Source organism: Oxyura jamaicensis, chromosome 2 (assembly GCF_011077185.1).
Source record: "Oxyura jamaicensis isolate SHBP4307 breed ruddy duck chromosome 2, BPBGC_Ojam_1.0, whole genome shotgun sequence".
NCBI lineage: Eukaryota > Metazoa > Chordata > Aves > Anseriformes > Anatidae > Oxyura > Oxyura jamaicensis.
In genome coordinates this window covers 111,423,295-111,451,078 of record NC_048894.1, presented here as the reverse complement: position 1 = coordinate 111,451,078, position 27,784 = coordinate 111,423,295, and the positions used below count along the sequence as shown (strand labels likewise).

Here is a 27,784-nt window from a genome sequence, read left to right as displayed (position 1 = left end):
TGGTGATGTGTCTCCAGTGTGCTTCATCTTGGTCCCACCAGGTGAGCCTCCATCCTTACTGCTGGGTACCTACCGCCAGCTACCACCGCTTCAGCCTCCTAGAAACCTCCAGACTTGCTTGTGGTCAGGTGAAATCTCTGTTGGCAGGAGCGTTATTCTCAGTGGAGCTGCCCGGTGCTGAGCCCTCTGCAAGGTCCATCCCGGTGAGATGGGTCACAAGTTTTGCTAAGGCAGGTGTGTGGCAGGTAAGACTGCTCTGGCTGTCGGGCCTCTTGACTGCAGCATAGCGTTTTTCTGTACCTGCGGCACGCTTCGGTACGAGAAAATGTCGGGATTGTCAGGACGTTGCATGGAGTTGAGATGACAGGACCTTTATGGCGTGGTTGGCATCCCGCCACAGTTTCCAGCTAGGACTGGATGTATAAATTCCACTGCCACACCTCATTCCACATGGCTTCTCAAATATGTGGAGGAAGGCATACCCTCACCGCCTCTTGTCTTCTGGGCTGAAGCTCTCTGTTCCATCTGCAAATCAGCATGGGTGGAAATCCCGAGATTTGGGGTTCCTGCTGGAAAACGAAGCAATCTCTCCACACGTCCTTCCACATTGCCCCCTCTCCCCAGACTAATCCCCTTCAGTTCTGCATTCAGCAGAAATCAGGTGCTCAGATCAGGTATGTCTATAACAGGGCCACCGATGACAGCCACAAGACGAATCCATAATTCAGGAGTTGTTGATGAAGTTATTTCTGCTCCCCTCTGCTAGATGGTCATCACAGGACTTGTGAAACTTTTCCTCTTTGTTCCAAGTGCTCTTACTCGTGTTTGTCATTTACAATTCATCTGTTCCTGAAGGCAAGCTTTTGTTCCAAAGCGGAGACCAAAGCCTGACAACTTAAATGTTTTTTGTGTTTCACCACCCTTCTCCCCACTCTGGAAGATGAAATGCCGCCTCCTCCAGCCTCCCCTTTTCTCTTTTGGCAGGGCTTTGTTGCCCCAACAGGGGATGCTTTGTCTCCCCTCTCCCACTCCCCAGGCACACTTGGCATCCTGCTGCCTGCTCTCTTTGCCTCTTGTAGGCACTGCAGCCTCCCCGCTTCCCTCCGCCCTGTGCTGGGAGGGAGCTGCTAGTGTCCCGCACTGCTTCCCTGGCCTTTCCCCCAAATGTGCCTGCTTCCAGAGAAAGTCCTCTGCAGGTGCTGTCTTCCAGGCATTCCCTGGAAATGCTCTTTAAAGCCTTCAGATGTGTCACTGTGGGCAACCATCCCCTCTTCAGCCCCTTTAGCTGCCAAGCCTTTCTCTTGTGATGGTTCCTCCCACTTTTCAGGTGTCTGTAATGCAGTGGTTTGCTTTTGCTTTTCACATTAGAGCAGTACTTCTGTGAAGAAGAGTTATTTTACTCCCTCTGACTCGTGCAGGGGTGAGGTCTGAGCGCCAGCAGCCTGCCACGTGCTGCATTGGGTGGGCACCGCTCACGGGGTCCAGAGCTGTGTTCCTGTGTGTGCCTAGAGAGAAAGCCTCTTGTGGCCTGTCCTCTATAAATAAGGGACAGGGGCTTACAATCATTACTTGCTTTTGTTTGTTTTGGTGTGTGGTTCGTTTTTTTGTGTGTGTGTTTGTGTGGTTTTGTGTTGTGTTTTTTGTTTGTTTTGGGTAGAGGGAAGATTTTGTTCTTTTACTTTGTGTAGAAAACAGTTCCTTAACCCATTTTTTTCCTTAGAAATCAAACTGATTTTGCAGTAGTAAATGATTACGTTTTAGTAACAGATCCCAAATTACTCTGTCTTCTAAGCACTTAATTATCATATACTCAAACTGCTGCAGATATTTTTAGATACTCTCAGATCTTGTGGTCTTGATCCTTCCCTAAAATGGTCTCTTCTCTATTGCAGAAGGCAGGTGTAGTTCAGAGGTGTCAGTTTTGGACCTGAGCTGTTTATGGAGGATGCGTCCCCTTGTTGGCATGCTCTTACTGGCTAGTACCAGCGATTGCTGCAGGTTGTGCGTTTGTTTTCTGCAGCTTTAGTTAGGTGAAGTCTTCCTCCAAGACCAATGCAAGATTTCTTCAAGTATTGTTTTGAAGGAGAATAATTTCACATCAAGCTTACTGCCTCATCAGTGGTTAAATTAGCCTAACCTCTTGGCAATGTCCAGCTTCTCCGAGAACCCAGTTGCAGAACAGCCTACCAAAGAGAAATTTCATACCTGAGTGGTTACCACACGGTGGTTGAACCAGCTCTGGCAAGTGGCAGTGAACGTCCTCAGGTCGTCTAACGTAGCTTCTGCATGTTTTAAAGATGAGGTAACTGTGTGCGCTGTAAGTTTGGCTTTAATTTTCCTGGTGAAGCTGCCCGTTGCCTTTTTTCTTTCGAGCTGTCCCAGAATCATCTCGTTAGGTCGTTCTTCTGTGTTGTTGGTTTCTGCCATAGAACTGCTATCTTTAGCATGAGTTTGTTAACATGTCTTTATTTCTTGCTTGTCAATTTTATTGAAACACTCACTGAACATTGGAGGCGATAAAAGCCAATAGCTAGAGAAAGTAAGATAGGCATTTCTTGTCGATTAACCAATGTTGTCTTTTACGTTTCTTTAGACGCTTTCAGTTCCTTTTGTTCAAGCACTGGCAATTCACGTGTTAGTAATAACCAGAGAAGCACAAAACCAGGCTCAGAAACAGGACGTGCAAACCAAGCTAATGTAGATAAAGATACCAAGATTTCGACTGCTGTTCTGAGTATGTGAATGTGTTCTGTTGTGGCGTGGGATCACGTTAAAGCTTTTTAATATGAAATAAATAACATACTGAACTGGTTAGTAGCTGTCTAAAACTAGTTAACCAGTTGCTGCTTCATGAAGTTGGCAGTGGTGATGATGGCTTCTGTTAGCATATAGCACATGGTTATATAGATTTGTGGTTAATCTACCCTTGTGGGCAAAAAATGCTAAAATTAGCTGCCAAATGGATGTTTTTATCATAGGAGCTACAATGACTACTTGGAGAAATCCCTACAGGTCTGAAAACAATAATAATCAAAACTGTGTTTCTTAGCTTTGGATCCAAAAGTATCTTTTACATAATGGATCAAGTGAACCAGATCTAAAGTATGCTTTGTTCCTATGCCATACGGTCGCTGTCTTGCCAAGCACGCTTCTCGCCTTCCAAAGCAGGATCCTGCGTTCTCTTCTCCTCAAATCTTGCCCTTCACATACCCCAGAAAGTTGCTGCTTGACCTTGACAGTTGTGCACACACTGTTCCTTTTCTCCCTTCATCCCTAAGTGTTTTCCCAGAATTTAAGAAAGCCTCAAAAAAGATAGAAGAGGTAAAAATAATAATAATAATAAATAAATAAATAAAAATAAAAACCTTCATGCATTACTGCGTGAAGGAGCTTTTTACATTTAATTCAAGACTTTAGCTCCTTCCCACCAGCTGTGTACCTACTACTCTGAGGACTTCTATGTCTGAAGAGCATCATGTTTCTGGTATGGGGCAGGGGTAAGAAAGTGTCTGGGTAGCTGAGGGTTTTCAGCTCAGCTCCCGTATGTGGTGTGATGTGTGCATAGCATGCTTCGAGAGCTCTTGGGACCCCTCAACTGTCCTGTGCCACCTCACGTGCGTCTCTTCAGCAAAAGCCCGTTTTCTCTCCTAGCACCTGTATGTTGTTGTGCTGCCTGTCCCAAGGTATTAAGTAACCTACATGTGTTTTGAAATAGTGTAATGATAAATAATGTGATTTCTCTCACGATAGTGCTTGGACTTTTTCATTCTCCTGCATGTTATGAAATATGTAGGCTGATAATTTCAATGAGAGTTACAAGAGGAGAGAGACTTCCAGCCAGCCCTGGAAATGCACGGGATCATTTCAGAGCCGAGCAAACTCTCCTTATTGCAGTCTGCGTTCACCAAGACTCCCAAAAACCCTGTTGCTTCAGTAAGTTCAGTCTTTACTATTTCCTTGCACTGTCTTCTCAGTGGTCTCAGTCCATGTGTCAGGTTTTCAGCAGATTGTCGTTTCTGAGCGGTGGCATCTTTGTGTTGATAGCTCAGCACTGGGAGGGGAAGTGGGCGGGAGGGAGGAGGAGAGCCCTGTGACAGCAGAGGGCTCCTGAAAGCCGGTCCTTTTTGCCTATAGTGTTGCATTGCATCAGTTCTGCAGTGAGGGATGTCTGATTTAGGATTGCAATTTTCCACTATATTTCTAATTCTGCAACAGCTTGAACTGTAACTGTCAAATGCAGTTTTGTTTACATCTTTGCTGTAAATTAGATAATTACGAAGGTATAGTTTTAAAGCCCTTTTGTGTCTCTTTACTGCAGTGAGGTTATGGATTAAGCTATCTGTCTGTTGTATTGTCTAGTCTCGTAATTACTAAGTGGACGCACTGTCTTCAAAATTACGATTCAGGCTGAGAATATTTTATTATTGGTTGCTGCAAGAAACATCTGGAGAGTGCTTAGAGCTTGAGTGTGCTACAGCATTTCATAGATACAGTTTTATTGGATCTTTATAATTTGTCTATTTCCTTTTCATAAGGCAAGAAGGGCTAACAGGGGGTTGTTTGTTTTTAGTTTTTTGTTTTTTTTTTTTTTAAGGTGATTCCAGATATAAAATTCTTCAGCTAGTCTGGAGATGGTTCTTCCTGTTGGCTGCTTGTTCAATCTGAAGTAGATAAAGTTCTGTTGATATGTCCGAAAATGCGTGTGCTCCAGATGGGTCAGTATTATCTCTTTCTGCTCCTAGGCAAATTAATAAAACAAATTTTAAAAGTGCAGAGGAAAGCAGGCGGCTGGCTGATTCAAAGGGAGAGGCTATGTTTTTCATCACCACCCTTTCAAAGCCTCTCTGAATCAAAAGAACCATTGGATTGCGAAGGCAAGACCTATGCCACACCAGAAGCTCCCAGTTCAGCAATTTTCCCAGGGTAAAATTATAACTCATGTTTCCTCAGCACAGGCTGTAACTGGCAGCGTTCCTTCTACTTCTAAGGGTGAAATTGCTGGGGGGAGAATAGACATCTAATGTGCCTCTGGAAGTTTTACAATGGGTGTTAGCTTGGCTTTGTGAAAAGGTAGACGTTCTTCTGGAACATGCCCAAGGGCAGGTGCTATTCAAACTGTAGTGTAAATTAACTTTAAATAAGGTAGTGTGGGCTTATTTCTGTTGGGGTTGTGAGTCAAATTTGCAGAAAAGGCCCATTTCTCAAATTCTGACAGTTAATGACAATCTTCCAGTTATCCCACTGAAGTCTGCATTTTTATGAGTCTTTAAAATCTTCAGATATGACTACAATTCAAGATGGTAATCTTTATTCATGTACTGCTGATAGGATCTTAACTCGCAAACAAAACAGACAGATTTTAGCAATGCTTGTTTTTTGGTGTTGCTTCTCACCAGAAGATTATGGGACAAATTGCAAACTCAGTACAAGAAGAATGTAACCAGTTGTTGTTGTTTGGTGTTTTTTTCCCCCGCTCAAATTTTGACAGCATCTTTAAGGAGTTGTTTAACTTTGCATTCAAATGTACCAACATGGTCCTGGCAAACATAAGTTCTTTTCTTTTAAACCCAGGAGGGAGTGTTGTATTTTTTTTGTTGTTGCCTTTTTTTTCCTCGTGCTTTTATTATGTAAAGACTCTTACAAAATGTGCATAGAGTGCCTGCTAGAAGTGGATGAAAGGCAACACTCGAGTGAGAAGTCTGACAAAAATTAGGCTATTAATATAAGCATCTCAAGCTGCGAGGTGTCCACCTGGGAGGAGTTAGAAGATGGTTTCCAGTGTTCGGAGATTCCCTGCCCCTTCCCACCTCCATTCCTGATCCGAACCCCACGTACACACGTGGGGTTGAGGTGGCTGTTGCATGGTCGTCATCAAGAGCAGGAGCTGGTGGCTGCTCTTATCTGGGCTATTCCCAAGGGCCGGGGAGAGCTGCTCAGGCAGCTGCCTCCTCCAGGAAGGAGTTACAGGCCCTGGATGAGGGCCCAGAGCAGGTAGGTATCTTATCTGCAAAGGCACTGGCAGGCCACACCTCCTGCAGCAGGGATGAAGTGGTCCAAGGTATGTGGATCATCGCTGCTGCTGGAGCAGCTGAAGCCTGGTGTGGAGGAGAACGGGTCTATCACCTCCGTCCTTCGCCAAAAGGTGAAATTCCCTTCGTGCGCTGGTACGGCACGGAGGGCGAGAGAATTCACCTCCTCTCTGCTACCTGAGGTTTGATAGAGGGAAGAGAAGAAAAGTGACCTATTTTCCAGGTTTAAAGGGAAGTGAATGAAACTGTCCTCGGGGCAGCAGAAGCAAAGGCTTTTGTATCAGCTGTAGTGTTGTGGGCAGGGCTGCCAGGCTGCTAAACGCTCTCAGGCCTGCAAGCCTCCTTCCCAGGGACTGCTCATCTTTGTGTGTTTCCTTTTAAAAATAAAAAATAAAAAAAAACTGCATAAAGGTGTCCGAGATGACTGTGGTCTTTCTCCATCGAGACCGAGGGATCTGTTGGCAGTCGGTGGCTTGTTTCTGCAGGATCTGGCAGGATCCACTTTTTGTCCGCAAGAACACAGGCGGCCGAGTGAGGTGACTGAGGTGCCCGGCTATGCAAACCTTCACATATTTGGGGCTGGGCACGTTACTTTGGGAAGGCTCAGGCTGGGGCCTTGCACTTCCTTCTGGTCACTCCTGAATCAACTTTATTGTCGGTTTGAGTAGAAGCCGGTGCAGAACAAACCAGCTCCCCGTGGAACAAACGGCCTGAAATCGCAGGTATCTAGCCCATCCCTATCTTGGGACGCCATGAGAAGTGGCACAGCAGGTCTGTTGACCTTTGGTCTGATGTCCTCCTGCGTCCTCCCGCATGCTTACGGGATGTTTTTGCCAGCTGCGCGCTGGGGTGCGCACCCTGTGATTATACGGTGTCGGGTGGGCATTGTGTGCTGCACGGTAATTGGGAGCAGCTTTCAAATCCGGTTCTGCTTGTAAATTAAATTGCCACTTTTCCTGAGAGAGAATCCAATCAGCAGCAAGCCCGGAGACCATACAAGTCTGCTTCCATTAAGAAGAGCAAAGTGGCCAGTGGATGTGTGCTGGGGGAAGGTGATGGGCCTGGGCTGGGCCCCCGAGTTTCATGGGGATTTTACTTTAATAGTGCAGTGGGTTGCATGTGTGCAGAAGATCCTGCTTGCATTATGGGTTTAGGTCAAGTCCTGTGGCAGCCACATTCACCACTGGCTTGACCAAAGTGTAGAGGGTGTGCACAGTGAGAAATGGGTAGGTAGTGCAGAAGAATAGAGCTTTACTTGCAGGGCCTGTAGGTAATAAAAGAAAACACTTGGGCTGGCCTCAGCAGCACCTACCCAAACAGGCAAGGGGCTGAGTTCCCATAAAGAGTACCAAATTACAGAATAACTTGAGGGAGGTATTAAACTTTTGTATGCAGTTTCAGGGCCTACGGCAAGCTTCAGAAAAGTTTTTAAGCACTTGAAAAGATATAGCCTGTCCCTGTAAACTTGACCTTTTCCAGATTTTGGACTTGCTGCAGTAGTGGTATAATCATAGCCCCTGTTCATATCCCTAAACCCTTCTTCTCAAGTTAATTAGAGATTTTCTTAAGCTCTGAGTGGACAGTTTCTGATGAAGTTGTGGTTAGAGCTGTTCTGCTGAAGTTAGTCGTGAGCTACAGGCTTAGCTAAGGTCCACATGGGTGTTGGGGTTTTCAAAGCATCCTCAGGCTCCTGTCCAAGGGCACTTCTAGCTCTCCTGAGTCTGCAGGTAGGCAGCACTCCCTCTTCCCTAGATCCCTTGCCTTGCACTTGGTTCTCTGCACCTGTGGCGTTTATTCTAGGTCCTGATGAGCTCCGCTGAAATCCCAGCAAGGCTCGTTATGCCAAGGAAATGCAACCACGTTCTCTCCAGCGCTTGCAGCACTGACTGGGCAGGTGTGCTTGGCATTGCCCAGTTCCTGAGGAGGAGGCTTTGAGCAGCCAGCGTGGAGAATATGGAGCAAGGGATCCCCGTCTCAAGGGACAGGATTGGTGCTCCACCCCTGGGGACAGCACCTCTGGGACAAGGAGGATGTAGCAGTTAAAATTGTCCTGTCAGGTAAGCGCTCCACTCACCATCACTGTAGCCGCTCTGGTGTGACAAAGGTTCATCATTGCCTTTGTAGATTTGGTCAGTGTTTGGGCTATTGCACAATGCAAAAGACCTTACCTCTAGGAGATGGTTTCAGCCATGTCATTGTCCTCTGATGGCCTGTACCTTACCTATGATGGACCCCTCTGAGTATCTGTCATCTCTCTCAGGCAGCCATGTAGCATCCACCTTGTTATAAAATGCATTGATGCCTGTGTTTCTGCAAATCATACTGGTTGCTGCAGACATGGCACTGGTGGCGGGCAGTGAGCAGCTGCTTGGTGTAGTAGTTGGCCTTGTGCTGTACGCAAGTGTTTCAGCATCTCAAGGAAACCCTCCGAACTTCTCAAGCTCTCTGTTGTACTTGACTTTCTTGTACAGGATAATTTGGTCTTCCATCACATGTTGACAGACATTCAGGATGTAAAATGAGGCTTTTCCTCCAGAGGTCTAAAATAATTCTTCTACTACCACTGCATCTCAGGGGACCTAGTATCTCGGCTTACTGTGGCACTAAATTGCATCTGATAGTGTTTTGGGCCTGTCTTTCATGCAGCACTCAAACACAATTGTTTTGGAGTTTTGCTTTATAAACGCAATTCTTAATGTTCAGAGTCAGCAGTCCTAAAGCTCGCAGCTGCGAGGGAGAGAACACTCATTATATTGATGAAAGGCAAAACATTACAGCACAATCGGCAGATTTTCACTGGGGAAAGTGATGCGTTACTTCTTTGTTTTGCAGACCCAGTGGCTCCAGTACAGCCCAACCATCTCCTCAGAGAGCTACCACCAGTCGTGGTAAGGGTGAAGAAGCAGAAGAAAGAGCATTGATATGCTCATGTGTAAACACCTTTCGCCAAAGGCCTGGGCCACTTCTTGGTGCCTGTGTTATTCAGAACAAAGTTGAAGAGAAGCACCACAATGGCGCACATGACTTAGGAGACTGAAGAGCATCTGTCACGCTCCATGCTGTGCACGTAGTCATCTTCTGAACACCGTGTGGGCTCTTTCTGAGGGACCAGCATAACCTGGTGTCATCTGTGGAAGCGGCATACCATGGCTGTAGCCAGAGAATTCTGTGTGAGGATTCAGCCCATGGAGGAACCCAGGGCTGGGTTTTCCCCTTCCAAGAGAAAGTGTCTGGGCTTCCTGGACACGTAGCTCTATATCTCTGTGTGCTTGTTAAACCTTCCAGAAGAGTTGTTTGTACTCTACTGATATTGTTTATATTGAATAAATAAATTCTCCAGCCTCTTTGTTGTGGTGACTGTTTTTGCTGAATTGAAAAAAAGTGGGGGGTACTTGCTTAAGCATTGTGGTGAGACATGATCATGATTTTTTTTTTTTAATCTTTAATGAAATGTTTATTTTGAAAAAGTGTGGCCTCAAAATGAGGACACTTCTGCAGGAGCCAAATCTGAGAGAGTCATCTTAATGTTCCTGGTTTGGATGAGGGATTTGAATCAGGGTATCGTGCATCCTCTCAGACACCCCTAAGCATCAGCTCACTGTTCACTTTAATGTTGGGGCACACAGCTATCCATGAGATTTGAGTGGTTCCTACTTTGTACCGAAGGAATAGGTATTTGTACCTCTATCTTCTGAAGTTTTTTTTCACCATTTGGATTCATTTTCCACACAGTGGGATTGTATGTTTGGAGATGTTTCTGCTAGAGATTGCTGGTGTGACTATGCTGTCTGCTTTTGCTACTTGAGGTGGTTCCTAAGCACAGAGCTTCTGTGAAGAGAAACCTCTCTCTTGTTTCTTTCTATTGTAAGAAAAGATAACGGATACAGACGGATTTGTTGGAATACAATTAGCTGTTGCATGATTGTCTTTTCTGCTGCCTGGTCTAGGTGAGACAAGCTTGTCCAATCTTCCCCCCAAAATCCAAGAAACTTTGAAATACATAATTTTGAGTTTCTCAGCAGTGATAATTGAATTGTGACAAGGAGGATCCGATAATTTTGCAGTTTGATACAAAGCCTAGGCCTGCAATATATTGAGTAACATTTATATGCTCCTGCTTGAGCTGGGCTGGCTCCTGGGCATATGTTGGCTATATTAACCCTGGCCAGATGTACCTTGGCCCACAACTGAAAATGATCCCCCCAGTCCTGTGGGTCAGGTAGGTAGATTTTTTGTACTTCAGTGTTGGTCCCACAGTTGAGTGAGCATGGGCTGTCTCACAGTGCTGTGGTTTTTGTCAAGGTTCATGGCTTAAGAAGGGAACTGAAATGACTTTGCTCAAGACCGCAGAGTGTAAATAACACTTCTGAAATGCTTCTAATCATAGAAGCCTAACACGAGCACATATTTTCAGGGGAGGAGGAAGCCTCCTGTCTCTTTGATTTTGTACACTTAGCAGCACATTTTAATAGCTCGTGTTCTTCAAATCTCTCTTCTTTCTTCCACTTGCTACCAGAAGATTGACATGACTTCTGTGTTGTTTTTTGGTAGACCAGTGGCATTGGTGCACACCTCAGCCCTACAGCTGCTGTGTTTTTGTCAGGCGCGTTGTAAAGGCTTAATGTTTACCAACGCTCTTCAATGGCATTGGTGAGAAGGAAGACAGGGAGGAGAAGGTATATGAAGGCTCTCCTCCATGACCCTCAGTCCTCCTTGGTAGAAAGGCTTCTTAGTCCTAAGGAGATTCTTCTAGGTCTAGGGAGGAGGAGTTGGGGCAAGGTTGCTTTCCTGTTGAGCCTACAGGAAGGCTTGCCTAGGGCAGAAAGTGAGAAGCAGGTTCAAATATACTCTAACGACCTGGGCCAACTAACTGCTTGCTGTTGAAAGCTAAATATCTTTAAGCTGTTCAGTGCACAGATTTTTAGTAGCCCTTCTGAGTATGTAGTTTCAGTAATGAATTCATTCTCTGTTTAAAATCTGAACTCATTAGTTTGAAAAATTGTTGGGGAAAAAAAAATCATCGACTACTAGTAATGATAAATGTTTAAAAGGTATTTCAAGCATTTTGGTCCACAGGAAGTGGTGTAAAATGTGAGATTTCCTGTTCTTTTTTTAAATTTTCTGTGGGGTAAATGTTGAAATATTTGGAAAGGAAAGATACCAAGTGAAAAATGAACTGCTAGCAGATCAGGAAGGTTGCTGCCCCTATAGCCTGCGTGGGTTCTGGCTGTGCTTTGTGTCCTGCTTGTGAACAAAATTGGTGCAGTTCCTGAGGCACAAAACCACCTCTGTGATCTCCCTGCCAGGTGGGAGCAGCCATGGCTGAGCTACAAACCCTGCTACAAACCCTTCTTGGGTCACGTAGGGACCTACATGAGACCAAACACCCCAAGGAAGGCTGCTGAAGAGCTTTTCAGCCCTCTTTATCATCAGCTGTGTTAAATAGCTTGAAATCAGCTGGGTCCCACTGAGTCTGATTTCCATGACTGCTTTCTCTTCTCCTCTAATTGTTTCTAAGGAATTGTATTTGTAAACACTTCAGGTTAGTGGATGCTTAATTTACCAGTAGTGCCTTATCCTAACCACTTTTTCTTTTTTTAATCTAAGCTTGTTCACCTCATATTTGCAGTAACCCAGCAAAAGCAGTATATTTTTTTCAGGGAGACTATCTGTCCCTATTATCTTTTCCATAGCTGAACTAAAACAACAGTTTAACTCCAATCTGTTAAGCAAATGTCAGAGCGGTGATCTTCTTCTCTGCTGCGCTGGTGGATTGCGCCACATAAAAGAAGCTGGTTTTCAATCGCCTGGTTCTTTGAATCCCACTTCTGCATTAATTTCTCCAGGGCAACTGGATAGAAATAGTAGAAATAATACTAGCACTATTGCTTCATTTCAAAGTGGCCGCCAAAACAGCAGTGAACAGGTTTCATCCAGGGAAATGTTCTTTGTGAGCTAAGGCTGCAGCAATATTAGCATTAGAGTTTTTAATATCTAAATATTGAGTATATGGAGCATTGTTCTTTGAGGCATAAAGGCTGCAGGTAACTTGGAGGGGGAAATGTTGAAAAAGGAGGAGGGTGAAATAAAATGGCAAAGGTTTTAATATAAAATTATATGTATTTTTATCATATGTTTCTTGGGAGTTTTAGTAGGTAAACTTTGTAAAGGGCTGCTTGGTTATGTCTCACTTTTGGAAACCAGTTCTTTTTTCGTACCTCTTTTTGCCTTGTGAAAGGCCCGTGGTCCTTTGGCCGATATCCCATCCTCGCGGTGATGTTTATCCTGCGCCGCCTTCTCCCATTTCATACACCCCGTCCTATCACAGCTATGCTGAATGAGGTCCCAGCCTAACTACAATATTAACCCTGCAAATCTGTTCATTTTCTCCTGAGCAGCCCCAGGCAGGATATACAGGAGAATGTGTCCAATTGAAAAACTATTACAGGCTCCGTGGTGCTGCAGTCTGCTAAATTGTAACAGGGCTGTGTTTTTCTGGCGGAGAGGATCCTGGTGAGGGGAGCGATGTTACCTATTTCATACAAGTTACAGAATTTATTTTCCATTTTAGTTTCAGCCTTCTTTTTTGATTTTTCAAATCGTTTGCCTGATTATAAGCACTGAAAGGTGTTCCCTTCCCCACAGTGTGTGCTTTTTCCCCATTTTGTATCGTTTCATGCCTTCTAACTTTGGCCTTTCCAGTTGTTGTTTTTCATTTTTTCTTCATTATTTTACTAAATATCATGCTGCAGATCAGTAGCATCTTGGGTGGTGGTTGTACCACATAGCATTTATAGCAGACATTAGTTTTGCATAGCGTGTGTACCTTATTTTGTCTGGACTTGTCTTCATTGCGCTGCAGGCACCTCCTCGAGCAATTGTAGTGATTAAGAGTGGTATTTCTGCAAATAATATATTAACTTCTGCTTATACAGAAACGGGGAAAAAAACAAAACCCAACCTTTCCCCCTCAACATCTAAAGTAGGCATTTTTCTTCACCCCCTTCGTTTTTATCGGTATTTGACCTAAGCTTGCTTTTGCGTATGAAAGAAAATTAGTTAAGTACCTTGTGGTTTATAGATGCCTTTTGTTACATATTACTTGGATTTATTGTGCAATGTCGGCCTGTAAATCATTCCAGTTAGACATTTACCTGGCTCACGCTGCCTTTATGCTTTGAATCTTTACCAGCCGTGAAAAATGTATAAATGTTTTCGGCGGCAAACGGCTTCGCCGGTCCAAACTCCCCGCAATTCTCCGCTTCTGCCAGGTTTTAGTACCCGGCTCTGCGGAGATGTTTACAAAGAAGCCATTACCTTGTGCAGCTAAAAGATGTGTCGAAAGAACAAAGAGAGTTTTGTGATGAAGTGTATCTGACTTCTCGCTGCTTTGCTTACCTTTTAAATGTAAAACCTGGTAATTTGCAAGGGCTTTTAGTTCTCAGGGCATCTCTGTAAGGTTCCAACATGCGTGGAGCTTTCCTTCAGCAGAAAGCTCGCTTGTCTCAAAACCGCTCTCGAATGCATTTCTATTTTAATCCCCAACTTTGAATGCAGCCTGCCTTACTGGCTCCAGCAAATCGCTCTGCCCTGCCCCACCCTGCTGGGCGCACAGACTACGAGCGCGCTGTTTACCGGCGTTACATCTCTGCCTTTGTGACTAAAAGTTGGTTTCATCAGCAAGCATCTGCTCCTGCTCCACTTTCTGAGCTCGCTTGCCCGGGGAAGCCGCTCAGACCCGCCGCCTATGTGGGGCACGCCGGGGCATCTGTCGCTATACGTATAACTTTTAAATGGAAAATGTCTTTCTCAAAGGCTGTCGATGTCCAGTGGTCTGCAGTGCATGAACAGTTGACTAGTCCAGGTGTTTCTGCTTCGGTTTCCGTGATATGTGAGTTGGAAATTCGAGAGAAGAGTGTGCAGAATGGAGGAGTTGAGGGTTTGTATTTCTCTTCTGACTGCCTCGCAATGACTGTGGAGGGCTTGGGAAGGAGCGCAGATTCTACCTGTGGGTTTTAATTAAAATAGTCATTGTTCTTAGTCTCTCTGTCTGCAGCTCGTGGTGTTTTTGTCAGAGCCTTTATCAGCTCTGAAATGCGAGAATGAGCTTTTTTTTTTTTTTTTCTCTCTGCACGGGTCGTCTGTCAAGAGCAGTGTTCAGGAAGAACTTGTTGTATTGAATGTGGTTTCTACTTTCTGGGTTTGGTCGTTGTATTTTGCCACACTTTACCTACTTAAAACATAGCCAGTTAAGACTTTTGGATTGATTTTTTAAATTGCCAAATATTTGTCTGTGCTTTAATGAGATGAAAATCATAAGCTGAGACTACGAGACAGTGCTATTGACTCGAGACTGTGGGTTTCTGCGAGGTTTTCAAGGAGATCATTAACCCACGTCTATCTCTTCACAGGACAGTCGGCCCAATATGTCAAGACCTCTGATCACTAGATCCCCTGCATCTCCATTGAACAATCAAGGCATCCCCACTCCAGCACAACTCACAAAATCCAACGCACCAGTTCACATTGATGTGGGTGGGCACATGTATACCAGCAGCTTGGCCACGCTTACAAAATATCCCGATTCCAGGTAACTTTAAAAAGATTGTTCTGCATGTCTTTGGCAACTCTTTTTCTTCAATTTCATGCTTGGACATCCCTGGGCTGTCTTAGACTGATAAATTTAGTTCCTTGTGTTTCAAAATTAAATTAGGTTTCTTTGTTCGTAGGAGGTTAGAGACTGACTTTTCTTTCCCTGCTCCACTGTGCTTCAGACAAATGGGATCTCTACAGATCCGTATGTTTATGTACTAAAACAAAGTTGATGGCGAAGTAGGCTGACTTTCTACCACATGGGATTCTGGTTTGATGCCTGGGACCTGTTCTGTGGTTTATTACAATCAAAAACTGCATAGATACTGCATTTAAGTCTAAATGTGGGAGTGCTGGGATTTTTTTCTTTTGGGTCTACTTTTCTGTACTGTCAGAGTATATTTGCAGATGTGTCACTTGAGGTAAAGGCAAGGTTATATGTAACAGAATATAGGACAGCATTAACTTCATACTTTTTATAGAAACTTAAGATCTTTTACATAATTAGACTCTTAACTCTCACTTTATATATCTTCTAAATGAGAATTTAGTGGCTTTGGTAACTTACTAGTGTTAAGCGGTTAGAAAAATTTGGGGTGCATGAGCCAAGGGTGTATGTAGAGTATATGTAATAAAAATGCAGCATTAATAGAACAAGAATTCATTGAACGTATGGTATCTGGATGTTTCGTGGTGGTGGCAGATAAACATTGTAGTGATATTGTAATTCCAAGAGTGGTTATCAGTTATCAGAGGTTGATCGTGTCTACAGTATTAGTCTACACCTTGCCCTTCACTGCCTGATCCTGTGAGAAGACAGCGTTACCTTCATGGACTTTCCACGCCAGCATTTGAGCGGGGAGCAGGGAAGAAATTAAGGTGCAGCTCCCATTCCCCCCAGCCATTTGCACGCCTCTCTCTCTCAGCTCTGCACTGCTAGGGCAGAAGAGAAACTGTGTAGCATCATCGACATAAGTCTCTGGGTTCATTGGAGTGGAAGACCCAGAGAGGCCCCATTGCTACCTTGATATGTGTCCTTCTGCAGTGAGGTGAGGCCAGGTCTCATTACTTCTAACAGGACAGATGGGTTGGTGCATGGGGGTTTAGGGGAAAAAGGAAGGTGCAGTCTGTCAGATCCTTGGCCAGAAGCACTTGGCAGCATTGTCATTCTTGATAGCATTGAGATCCCTTTTCTTCTTGATTTTGTGAATGGTTCGAGTGATGTTGCCCACTATGATGAGACTTGTAATTCTTGTACTGGGACATAAAGAAATTAAATCAGTCCTGACTAAGGCTTTAAGAGAAACTTAGAATAGAAGTATTCAGGTTAGTCCATGTCTTGGTAGAATCCTATCACTCTAGTTGAATCTCTTAACTGTGATTCATTTAACAAAATCAGGTTCATTTAACAATTACCCAGAAAGATCCTTATTGCAATTCAAGCAGCCAATTCTCTGTTTCTGCTTCAAGAGCAATTCCCTCTATTAATTATTGTCCTATCACATGACTGGTCTCCAGTGTCACTTTTGCCTATTATTTTCAGCTATTTTAATAACGGCAATTCACATCTGAAGCATTTATTCAGAGAATTTCTTTTGTCTGCTCAGATTTTGTTTCCATCAGACCTTAGCTACTGGGTTGTGGAGGGTGAAGACCAGAGGCGAGTTTGTGAGTTTCTTGATCCCACAACTCTTAACTTGCCTTTCCGGAGGGTACAGGATACACTTCATGGGATATGATTTTGTTCTAAGCATAGGTTTCGCTGGTACTACTGCCTCTGCAGCATTGTCTAAATAGTTTTTGGTAGGACTGGGACAGTGCTGCTAACAGTAAGAGCTGACAGTGCTATGGAAAGAGAATGGTAAATAAAGGCATATGAAAGAGAAAGCTGAACATATGGCCTTTCTTCTGACAACCTCCTCAAGGAAGGCCAGGCAGGGCAAAGTAATAGAAGCACTGCCAAAGCACAGGCCCGCCAGGAGAGATTGAAGCAACGTCTGGAAAAACTTAAACTGTTCTTCAAAAATTGAGTCTACCCTTTTCAGAAACTTTTCTTAGGACCTGCTTGTGTTCAGCTACTAGAAGTGGTGATTACTTAGCGTTTTCTCAGTACTTGTAGTAGTGATGGTGTCTGAAACTGTAGGGAAATGCCTTCCTGTTGTGTATTCCTTCTTTCAGTGCAGTAGGAGAGGCTGTTTCTATTAATAATGCATGCAGCTTCTGTTTCCATGTCAAATTCACCGGGACAGCATATTTCTTTTTAAGTGAAGAAACACTGAAATGTCTTTCATAAGTGTGTTTGGTGGCAGTGGAATTTAAGCTTAGTGCATTCTGCATTCAATTGAGCTATTGTAAAACTTTAAAGTGGAAGCTATGCCTCTAGTATCAAAGCTGGTTTAATAAATTAAACATTTTAAAGCTCTTCAAACATAATTTAAAGAAAACCCAAACTCTTAAGTTATAGTCATTCTGTTTCAAGTCGTTCTGACATGCGTTTGTGTTTCAGTTCTGACAGTAAGTGTCTTTTGAACCCCTTGATGAGTGAATAATTCCAGCACAGCTATTAGAATCTGGAATTCCCAGACACTTCCAGAACTTGAGATATTTTTTTTTAACATTAGCAGCTTCAAAAGAGCAATTACTAAACTCGTTTGGATGTCAAGACTGTGGCGTGAAGCAATAAGCTGGCAATCATGATACTGAGTTTGTTTTTTGTCTGTGAGATCTTACCTTAACGTTTATTTCCAATGTTGTATGTGTATAAATATGGTGAGTGCTGGGTATACATTATCCAGTAATATTTGGGCCTTAGTAGAAATTGTTCCCTGTAGCCTGGCCTGATCATTCTGTATCCACAGACTAACTTTTTAAATGCTGTTTTACTCTAGTCTAAGGTTTTGATCAACATTGCTTTATTTTTTATTTTTTCTGCCAATATCGTGTGTGAATGAAATTGAAACTAAGGCAGGGTCTCACCAATCTCTTTGGGTGAGTTGAAGCCTCCTGAGGCTTACTGTCACATGAAGTATTGTCTTTGAAAAATAAGGTCTTGACTATCTTGCCTGAAAGAGCACTGCTCCAGGGATGAGTCAAGGCATAGGTTGCAGGCTCCAGCATCTAACAGGTTGAGACATGAAAGTCATTAGGCTCCTGACTCGTATTATATGCAGTCTAAGGGCCAGAAGCCTAAAATGAACCTTTCATCTGTGGGCCAGGTACCAGAGTCATCTTTCTTTGCGAGATTGAAAGGGTGATATCCAAAGCAGCAGCTTTGGAGTCACTGTGACTTGCTGGTATGGAGACCTATCCTGACAGAGCAGACTTTGCTTTGGAGAAAGTGTGCTCTTCCTTCTCATTTTGGGTTCAGTAACATCTCTTCTTGTGCCTCTCCATTCTCCCCTTCTTGGACAGTATAGTAGGAATTGGAAAGGGTACTTTAAAAAGGGTTCTGTAAACGGTACCAGGTAAAGACTTGCAGTTTGCAGGGCATGTTTTCTGTAATTCTTTTGTTAGATCCCCAGAATCAGTTTGTGACTTGATATGTAAAATGCCTACTGACAAGTATCCATACATTCCTCCAGAGAAACCTATGTGAGAGTGTAAAAGCATCTTGCTGCTGATGCTGGATCCTTGCCCTTTGCTATGGAAAGACCATCGAGGGCTCCTATCAGATACTCTTACGAAGAAATCAGGACCTAACTGTATTCTGGCCAAAGGCTGATTGCAGTGGAGAAATCCAGCAGACAAGCAGCTTATCTTTGAATTAAGTAATCCTGGAATGTAAAATTCTGAAGCTAAAATAATGCTTAAAAAAATAACAATTCATAATGAATCAGCAGTATAGAATGCAGGGGAGCCCAGTTTATATTTCAGACCAGGGAGAACTTGCTGTTTTCACGAGGAAGATCTCATATGATTGTTTTATCTCATCAACAGTCTTCAGGTTCTCCCAAGCCATCAGTGAAACCATGCCTCAGACATGATCTCATGCAGCTGAATAATAAAATTTGCCAGAGTTAGGCTTCATGAAAAGGCAAATTGAATCAGTATATCTACCAAGAAGACCTAATATAAGGCTGGGGAAAAAAAAAATCTAGTTTTCTTTAAATACCTGAGCAGGGGCAAGCGTCCTTTTGTGCACCTTTTCCCTATAATACTGTAAACTTTGCTGCATTTACTCATGTGTGGATTGTTCCTCCTGTTTTTCAGTTGTTGACCAATGGTGCTGCATATGTCCATGCGAATGGACCAAATGTGGTTGTTTCTACTCTGTGAGAAGTCTTGAGGTTTTAGAGTTCTGTTTTGAGCTAGATTATGCAGGATAGTATTTGGCAACACAGTAATCTGTTAAGGATTTGCATACACTGACTTTTTTTATCTTATTACTTTGTTTTGCAAAAGATTTTCAAAAATGAGCCTGCTTTCTACAGCCCAGAATAAGCCTCACATTTCTTAATGGGAAAATGGATACAAGATGAGGATCTCCTAGAAGTGCCTTTCTCACCTGAGAGCTGAGGCACATGCAGGTTCTCCCATTGTTCCTTACGGTCACCAAAGAGGCTGAGGAAAGTGGCTTCAGTTTGTAGAGTTTATGAGTAGAGGAAGCACAGGTCTGTTAGTTCTCATGTTTGGACCTGAGCAGCCTACTCACCTTCTCAGTGTATTATCATCTTACATAAGATCAAACCCTTTGCTTGGAGATGGCAATCCTACATTTCTCAGCCTTAAAGCTGTCTGTGTGTTACCTACCAAACGTTGTGCACCAGGCTAAGACAAACTCAAATGACTGTCGTAGCTAAATGAGATGTTTGACTTTGATCCATGTGAGCATCAGCTCTCTGATATCTCTGTTATCAGCAAGATTAGCAGTGTGGTCTGTCACAGGTTCAAAGCATCTGGACTTTTAATTAGTTCTGTCCGAGTCACACAGTGCAAACCTTTGCATAATTCTGTGCCATCAGTTGGCACATCCTGTATTCCTACTGTAGAATCAGAAGATTTCTTAAAAATGTTAGATATTTTTCCTTCTACAACCTTTTGGGGTATTTGATTGCGTTGCTACATCTCCCATCTTGAGTTACTCCCTGCATACAAAGATGGGTTCTTCTTGTATAATATTTCACAATACTTCCAAATTTCTGCCCAGGGCTGTTTCAGGTTTTCATATGAACCAATCCATTCATGTCCCAGTTTTCTTACCCAATCTTCACTCTCAGCCCTCAGGGAAATTAAATTTCACACACTTGGATCTAGTTAGGACACTGGCTTTTTTGGTTGACGAGGGTTTCTTTTGCATCAATAGCATAAAATTACTTAGGAAAATGCCCAGACTGCCCGTGGCCCTTACGGACAGTTTGGGAGCAGGCCTTACCCTTCATAGGTTACGTATGTGAACCCCTAAGGACATCCTGTACGTTAGGCAGGGTACCGCTGTTTACGTGTTTCAGAACTTGGACAGTTTCTGCTGTCTGAAGACTGACTGCAGTTCCAGAAGAAGACACGTCCCTTAGTTCATGCTTCTGCAGGTTGCAAGGCCATGCTGGAGGCTTCTTGTGAGGTAGGAGGCCTGTGGTGGTGGGGCTGTTCTGCACCGTGCAGAGGAGTCCCCGTGCAACACCTCCGTGAGAGCGGTGCTCTTACTTGTTTCTGACTCATGTTGGATAGTACCTCTCAAACTATTGTCATATGAGGCTAGTCATTCAAAAAAAAAAAAAAAAGCTACGTTTTCTAATTAATGAGCTTTGATTTTTTTTGTTGTTGTTTTTATGAAAATGCTAATAGAATGAGTGTTATTACATCTTTACTTCTAGTCTCCTTATTTGAATTCGTTTTCCTGGAAGGCACAACTGTATCAGCAGAACTACTTGGTGATCTTCTAGAGTAACAACATCAAAGGTGTCTGAGGTAGTATTACTTAAATCACTGTGCTAAATTTCTTATACAACTTCTTATTCTGTAAGTTGTAAAGAGCAAGCTCCCTTGAGAGTTTTCAGTGTTGTTATACTCAGGCAGCTGCCTCAGTGTGAGTGGTCCAGGTGGCAAATTTTTAATATTTTGTATTTTATATTTTGTATTTTTTATTTTCCTGGCAAGGGGGAATAGAAGAGGTTGGCAAAGTCTTGGTTTAATCTTTGTTACCTACCCTGGATTGCTCATCTAATTATTCACTTTTTATATTTCATCACTTGATTGCTGCATGGTCTTGTGGTAAGCAAAAAGGTTTGGGATAGGACAACACTGCCACTGATGTGTTCTGTGACCCAACATAACTGATTTGACTTTGAGCTTTGGTTGCTTCCTACCAAGGTTAACAAAAAAGCAATTTGTAAAATGCTTTGTGATGAGGATTGAAAGTGTAAAAAGATTGCTGTCTCTAAGCATAAATATTTATAGATGCCAGTAACTGTGATAGAAACAGTTGATGACATTATCATCAGAAGCATGTATCAGTGAAAAATGAAATGCTGATTCAGAAGAACCGTGCACAATACAGTTAGTCCAACAAAGTTTAAAACTTCTGCATTGTCACCTGGTGTTTCTTACTCCTGGGCTGCTGTTCTTTATTTTGTCTTGGTTGCTGTAACCACGTATACAGATCTGGGGGGGAAATAGACCAGTAAATGATAGTATGTTTCATTCCTGTTTCAAGAAATTTAGAGAATTTACACAACTGATTTTGTAAAGAGAAATCTTTTGTAACACACATCTGTCAATACATTGCTCAGAGGGGTATTTTCTAGTCATGGCTGAACCGAGATTAATTGTATCTCTAGGTATGTATATTGAACTCAAGGTATATATTGACCTCACTTTGCCTCAACGAATGATCACCACAGGTCAGCCATCACTGTCTCCTTGGTAGAAGTGAATATTTTTGGAATCTTAGTCCTGTACTTTTTTTACCTAGCAAGGTCAGTGAGCCATCGCTGTTGCTTGTGGCTAGTGACTGGGTGAAAGAAACAGTATGATCAGATTAGCAGGTTTTCACATCGTGTGGTCAGTAGCTGGTAGGGAGTCATCACTGAAAGGGGCCATCAAGTTGATGTCTTCCTGTTATAAGTGTCAGTAAAATTGTTTTTGTGTACTAGTTGTTTGTAGGATTAAAAAAATATTTTTCCACTTGTTATAGACTTTTTCAGTCTAATGTGTAAAATAATAGTGAAATCAAGATGGTGGATTGATAGAGTACTCCTCACACATATGCAGACCCAGGGACTGTCTGTCACGGGTTCATGCCATGCTTAGCCATGGCTGTATGAGTATGATGGTGTGGATAGAAATATTCAGAAATTTCTACATTCATGAGAGTTTCAAAGTGAAAGGCTTCATCTCCTTATTTCTGAGGCTAGTAGTCTTCTGAGGTAGCAAATACTTTTCTAGAGGAAAAAGAAGGAAATCTGTATCCGTACTGTCAGCATGGCTCACAGGTCCATGCACCAGTAGGCCATGTAAGTACCCATGTGAGGTAGTATGTTTTGGTTCAAGCTGTCAGTCAGCAAGAGGAGGGGATGTTAATTACTGGTTGTGAAGGGTCAGTGCTCCAGGAAATCTTCTCATTGCACGAGCTGCTTGATTTCAGCTCCATCAGTGGAAATTTGTTAGTAAGGAGCGGTTGTTGTAGCATTCAGGCTTGTAGCCCAGTAGTGTGGCTCATAAACCAGCATAAAGGCACCCAAGCTGTATTGTTCATTCTAACTGACCAAGAAAACACTCAGAGAAAAGGGAGTGCTCAGCCTGTGCGTTGTGCTGCTCTGATAAGGACAAGCCCATGAGAAGCTGAGGTGGCAGCTTCCTGCTTGGCACTGAAGTGTTGGGCTTATCGGTCATTTCTGATTGGGTCCAGATTTGAATCATAGCCTTGAGCTTCACTGGTTTGTTTCTCCTTTTGCTGTACTCAGTCCTTGCACTCGGGGACCTCTGCACGTTAGCACTAGGTTCTGATTCTGCTGCCACATGGGCTGTTTGCTCTTCGTTGGTCTTTCATGAACTGCAATGCAGTTGCTAAGGAAATTGGTATCTTCTACGTACGCAGTTTGCGAAGTAAACATTTGGCTTCCAGTTTTGCCATCAACGCCTGGCCACCTGTTGGGTGTGTTTGGAGCTTTAGGACGTAGGTTCTGACTTGTCTTCTTTTTGGTAAGGGTCAGTTTTCCTGTTGGGTTTCAGGCATACAAGCGTGTTTGCCATTTGGGGATATATCTGCAAAGTTTGCATAGGAATTTGGAAAAGGTGCTTAGGACCCAATGTTTATCTGCGCTCTTTCTAATACAAATAATGCATAAATACTGTGGGATTGTCACCAGTTCCTGTTATGTGAACACATCCTCTAACTTAACTGGTTTGCAGTGTATTCAAATGCGGTTGTGTCATAACCAGACAACTGTCATCTGACAGGCTTGAGTTCTCCTTTGTCAGTCGTTCTCAGTCTCCTTCCCTGTAATCTTCAGCTCTTGGGATGTCGCTGTCTCTTTGACTACATCTTTTTTTCTGTCCGCATTCAGCTCTGAGCACTGAGTTTAATTTTGCCACCTGAATTCCATCATTGCTTTGTCTTCATTTCTTCTTCACCTGCATTTTTCTGTCTCTGTCAGAAGGAGTCGGAGCTCACAAAGGTCACAAGTGATCCTTACCTGACCAGATCAAGGCACATTGCTTGCTTCTTGTCCCTCTTTCCCCACACACCATTGGGTTTCTGACTTCTGTTAATGGTGATTTTCCTTGGTGTAGTTAATCAGCCAGCCTATTTTTTGGATATCTCATATAATGCTTTCATTCATAGTGACATCAGCTGAAAGGGTGCTCTGAGACTCATTGATATCAATCTCTTCTATTGAATCTTTGAATCGGTGATCAAAGTAAAGTATTACTAACTGTGGTGCGTATGTTCGTTTAGATCCAGCACAGTTGTCTCTGCACCCATTTGGACAATTTTCTAGGCACTTTTGAGGCACTCTGCCTGCCTCAGAGAATCAAGGGGCTCCTGTAACAGCTGGAAAGCGTTCGAGTTGAGCTTGTAGCTAGTTCTCACGGCCTGCTTTGCAGGAGCATGCCTTTAGGAGAGCAGTGGTCTGACGGTCACCTTTCCACCCAGTCCTTCCACTGCACAGCTCAGTCTGCGTAGACACTCGGGTTAGCTCTGATGCTCAGAGCAATATAGTACAACGCTCCACCTGGACTCGTTTATCCTGCTTCCAGCTAACTCAGCTGTGCTGCCTCTGGTACCCAGGCTAATTACTGAAGACCAATACTTTATATTTCTATGCACCACTGCATTTTGCAGCATAGGCACTCGGTGGAAGGAGAGCAATGCTGGCAACTCAGTTTCTGTAAATCAACTTTGTCTGTGAAGGAGTAAAAGAGGTGAAAGGGGAGAGTGATAGAAAGGTACAGATATTTTCTTCATAAGACTAAATGGCAGAGCATAGCAATATTAAGTGCAATGGCAGTATACTTCAGTAATTCATCAATTTATAAAGACAAAGATTAATTCTACTTCCTAGACCCCAGTGGGGTTTTCATGCTAAAATGTGACTCGTCTGTCAGTCAAATGGTAGGCATAATTGTTCTTTAAGTGACCTATTAAAATACCATTCCTTTTAATTAAAAGCTGTATTTGTGTTCTGGCGCAGTCCGTTCCCGAACTGCTGAAGCCCTTTCCATGCGCGGCGCGTTGCAGGGAGCTGGCTTAAGCTGTGTGACACACACGTGTGAAACGGGAGTGATTGAAGTCCAGAGCAGCAAAATGTGGCTTGCCTTCGGCTCCTGCTGGCAGGCAGGGAGATGGAGGGAGAAGCAGCATCTCCCAGGACCGCACCCAGGCTCTTTGCATTCCTTGCTTAAGACACTGCTTGTAGTTACTTCTTGCGGCGTAGAAAGTTATAGTATGGGGCATTTCCCGTAAGTGTGTCTCTTCAGAGCAAATGATGGATTACACCCTTCCACACCCCAAAAGCATTCTTTGTGCTATAATTAAAAAATAAATGTTGCAACGTTGAATTGGAAATATTTTCTGCCATACAGTGAATGTGTTTTGTTAGGTTGCCTGGATGTAATTGCAACAATGTCAGGGTATTAAAACCTTGTCACGGGGCAATGGTTTCCTGCTGCTATGCGAGAGCCAAGGACTGCTTTGCTTAGCAGCAATATTGCTGTTTATCTCCATCGGCAGCAGTGATGATTTTGCTTCTCTAGAACTTCTTTCTTCTTATTTTCTTCTCCATATTCATGTGATAAATTACAGTTCTGCGTGAGCGCTAACCTCAGAGCTTAAAGGGTGGGAAGTGCCGCCGTGCCAGAGATGGCTCCTGGTCTGCCCAAACTTGCTGGTGATCCAAGGGGGAAGCCTCCCAAAACAGCCACCCCGTTCAAGGAGCTCTGCCAGGCCCCTGCCGCCCATCTGAGAATTGATTTCTCTTAAACAGTTCAGAGGGCCCTGGGGGGCTCACGGCGTGCATAAAAAATGAAATCCCTTCCTGTCTTAGAGCAGTGCAGACAGTCAATACAAAAGAGAAAAATGATCTTTTGAGTGTATCCCGTTGAATCCATTATCTCGAGGGCCCGCGTGTGGTGCTTCATCAAAACATCATCATCTCGGTGATACGTGGGGGGAGAGGGTGAGGCGGCGATCGGGGAATTCAGAGAAACTCTGCGCTGCTCCCAGTGCCACAGGATAGGCTAAATACGATACAAGCCAGAAAATGAGAGCTGCAGCAAAACTGATATGTTCCTTTTTATAACAAATTGATTTCATATTTTACATGTTTGAAACACAAGCAAATCGTTCAGGAAAAGTTTTGAGTGCATCTTGTGTTGGTAGGAAAGCCCTGTTGGGCATCTGTTACAGTAATTGCTTTGCTTCAGATCAGAATACAAACTTTCTTTGAGTTTTTTTTTTTTTTTTTGCTTTACAATGATAAAGAGAATAAAAGAGGAAAGAAAAAGATCATTGTCATGTGCTGTCGGTGCATTCTAGCCTTGTTTTGGCAGGTTGTCAAGGGGTTAGACTGCACTGTCATGAGCTAAACTGGTGTTGAATTTCAAGTTCTTGTGAGCTGATTGTGTCACAACTGTTAGCTTTTAAACACTGACGTTTTTTAAATTTTTTGTGTGCCTGTATTAATGATTTGTATGTTTTGCTTAGACGAGCATGAAAGGAAGATACTTGGTTTCAGCTGTTCTGAGTTTGCAGTGTTTACTGGTGTTATTTTACCAGATTGTGTGGTTAGGAGCTGATTTTTTTACTGTCACTGTTTCCTTGCTGCAAATAATAAGGATGTTGCTCTTTGTTAAATTATATGAAATAAAAGAAGAAATGAGGATCAATTCCAATAATCAGTAGTATCAATAATCCAGGAGGACTACTGAAAAAATGTATTTTTGGAGGGCAGCTGCAACGGGAAGAACGAAGACAGTATTCCAGAATGCAACTGACTTGTCAAGCTTACGTCCTTCGGGGTGTCCTCCATTTCCTTTAGAGAAAGGTTTGCTTAAATAAACTGGGCAGTAAGCAGTGGGTGTGTGCTTTTGCACAACAACATCCACCCAGGTGCATTGCTGGCCATGGTGATCCTAAAGGCAGAGTGCTGTCAACATTCCTAATTGGTTATTACCCAATAACACACACCCTCGAGTGTCTTGGGACTACAAAATACTTTCTACCTAGCCTTCGTACATGAATAATGAAGCACTTCAAATATTCATCCAATTATATTCAGCTTCTCTCTTGACTAAGGGTTGCCAAATGCAATTGGACATACTTCTGACACAGAATTTCAGGCTGCATCTATGTTGGAAGGGCTTAGTCATAATTCTTGACTTCTGGGGAGAGATTAGATAACACCACGATGGTAATTTCTCCAGCCTCAAAACCTATTGTTTGTTCACTTTTGCTATTAAATTCTGTTCTACCAGCTGTATAATTGCAGAATTTTAAAAATGTGTGTTTTAATTTTCTACTTGGAGCTTGTCGCGTGAAACAGCGCATGTTCTGCTTGAAACAATAAGGTGATCTGCGTGTTCTCCACGTGCTGCTGGTACAGCTGGCTATGACTGAAGTCACCGGCAAGCATTTGACAAGCAAACAGTTAACTTTTCAAACATGTATCCTGTATTTGTTTTCTGCTCTCTGGTTTTCAAGTCATTCTGCTGCCAATCATGATTGACTCCCAGTATGCCAGTGTCTTATTTTTGAATGGATGTTTCTTAAGTCTCGCTAACATGCTGCTATAGGCAGAAGTAAGCTAGGGGAAAGATGCCTCCCTGCTTGTATTTTCCTTGTGGAAGACCTAACTCAAGGGAAGGGACGAGGAGAGAAAAGCTTCTGCTTTTCAGTAGCTAATGTGTATTTGGAGGCTCTGCTTTTTGTCAGGCATTCTCATTTTTCCAGCTTCTATTATTGTTGTCTCATAAAGCTGGGCCCTGGGCCATGCCTTTCATGCCGGCCTTTCCCTGCTTAGTAGCTAACCCAGATAAACTCATCAGCAGAGCTACAATTGCACTTTCCCCTTTCCACTTTGGATTAATGGCGCAGCTCCCTCTGACTGAATGGATGCTGCTCTCCAAGCTGCAGAGGTCTGGTTCCAGGTGAGCCTGTAATTCCTCACTTCAGATACAGAAATAACAGCCCTAATCAGGTGCGTTTCATGCTTCTCTCTTTGGTAGGCTCAACAAAAGGAGAGGTCAAAAGGATGTTGCTGGAAGTCGCTGCTTGTCTGGTGTCATTATAAGGTGTAAAGCATTGGTCTGAAAATAGAAACAGCTGCTATGGCTGCAACTTTCAATTGCATTTAGCTTCTACGTGAGTCACTTTTATTTCCTGTTAAAATGCGAAGTAGCTAAATAAGGGCTGTGAGTCCTCCTTCCTTCCCTTACTAATGCAGTCCTGAGAACATGACGGGCTGTCGGAATCGATGGAGAACATACACCCGGCTTTTGTACCATGCAAAAATCATAAAGCCGGTGGCGCAGTTCTCATCCATAGGAGAAAAATTAGTCAAGTTGTTTTCAAACTGCAGGAGGAGAGGGCTGCAGCACTGTGAGAGCCAGGCTGGGGCTGCTCCAGGAGCACATCTTCCTGCAGCCCCATCCCACCCTGTGAAGGACCTTCGGCTCGTGTGCCTCGGTGTCTTTCTTTGCAACCTGCTTCCACTGGGGAAGGTGAGCGG

General features: G+C 43.4%; 1 protein-coding gene across 6 annotated transcripts in view; it reads left to right on the top strand.

Moving 5' to 3' along the window:
- KCTD1 (potassium channel tetramerization domain containing 1) overlaps positions 1-27,784 on the top strand; it is a 97,797-nt gene that overhangs the window by 50,584 nt on the left and 19,429 nt on the right. For 5 of the 6 annotated variants that reach the window (XM_035317482.1, XM_035317484.1, XM_035317483.1 and 2 more), the window contains one exon: positions 14,441-14,619. In XM_035317482.1, coding sequence (XP_035173373.1) covers positions 14,456-14,619 — 164 coding nt within the window. In that variant the 5' untranslated portion in view covers positions 14,441-14,455. Of the gene's footprint in view, positions 1-13,650; positions 13,969-14,440; positions 14,620-27,784 lie in introns of those variants that run through there. The other variant, XM_035317480.1, reaches the window with a different exon arrangement.